The sequence below is a fragment of the Volvox carteri genome, assembly GCF_000143455.1.
Source record: "Volvox carteri f. nagariensis unplaced genomic scaffold VOLCAscaffold_607, whole genome shotgun sequence".
In the NCBI taxonomy this organism is placed as follows: Eukaryota; Viridiplantae; Chlorophyta; class Chlorophyceae; order Chlamydomonadales; family Volvocaceae; genus Volvox; species Volvox carteri.
The window spans coordinates 1641-2514 of NW_003308115.1; the positions used below are offsets into that span (position 1 = coordinate 1641).

Here is an 874-nt window from a genome sequence, read left to right on the forward strand (position 1 = left end):
TACCCACTTAACGTCAAGAGATCTGTTGTCCTTGGGCTTCGGCACTAAGGACCAAGTACCCTTCGCACGCAAAGACTCAAGCTCTTCAAGCATCGCAGCACGCCAAAATTCAGCATAAGGAGATGCCATTGCTTCCTCGTAAGATTCCGGAATATCGACATCATCATCCGACTCTTCCTCCATCTCTACGCGGAAAGCAAAACGTTTGGGTGGAACTCCGGCATTCGAACGCTTTTCCCTACCAAGAGCTAACGGCAAATTACTGTTCGTATTGGACGGTCCTGCATTTGACGGCCCTGCGTTGGACGGCCCTGCGTTGGACGGCCCTGCGTCAACCAATCCTTCACTGGCCTCCTCATCCACTTCACCGCCATCCTCACTATCAGACTCGGACCAATCCGATGCCTCATCGTCATCAATCAACGGCCCTGGCTCGTCATCCGATCCCTCATCACCAGCCGGTCCGCCTACAGGATCCAATTCGACCTCGTCCTCGAGCGCCCTCCTGGGGTCCTCATCGTCAGCACCGGAAGAGAGCGACTCCTCTATCGACTCGAGTAAAGACGCGACATCATACATGATTCCCTCATCGAAAACCACGTCTACACTAACGCGAATCCGCCCTTCTGCTGGGATCCATACGCGCCACGCACTAAATTTAGGTTCATACCCAACTAAGATACCCTTGACGCAGACCGGGTCAAGTTTATTTCTAAGCGCCCTTGGAACCTGTACATAAGCTACGCACCCGAATACCCGTAGCTTAGAAACGTCCGGGGGCTTTCCAGTAAACAGCTCCCACGGCGTCTGTACAGTCCCCTTCGTAGGACACGCGTTGCGCAAGGCGTTGGCCGTCATTATTGCCTCTCCCCAG

General features: G+C 54.0%; 1 protein-coding gene across 1 annotated transcript; it reads right to left on the bottom strand.

The window, feature by feature from the left end:
• Positions 1-242: 242 nt before the first annotated feature.
• Positions 243-579, bottom strand: VOLCADRAFT_101279 (uncharacterized protein; the record flags this gene model as incomplete). The annotated part of the gene is made up of 1 exon (XM_002959714.1): positions 243-579. A coding segment is annotated over one exon (337 nt), but the record flags the coding sequence as incomplete, so codon positions are not given.
• Positions 580-874: the final 295 nt, after the last annotated feature.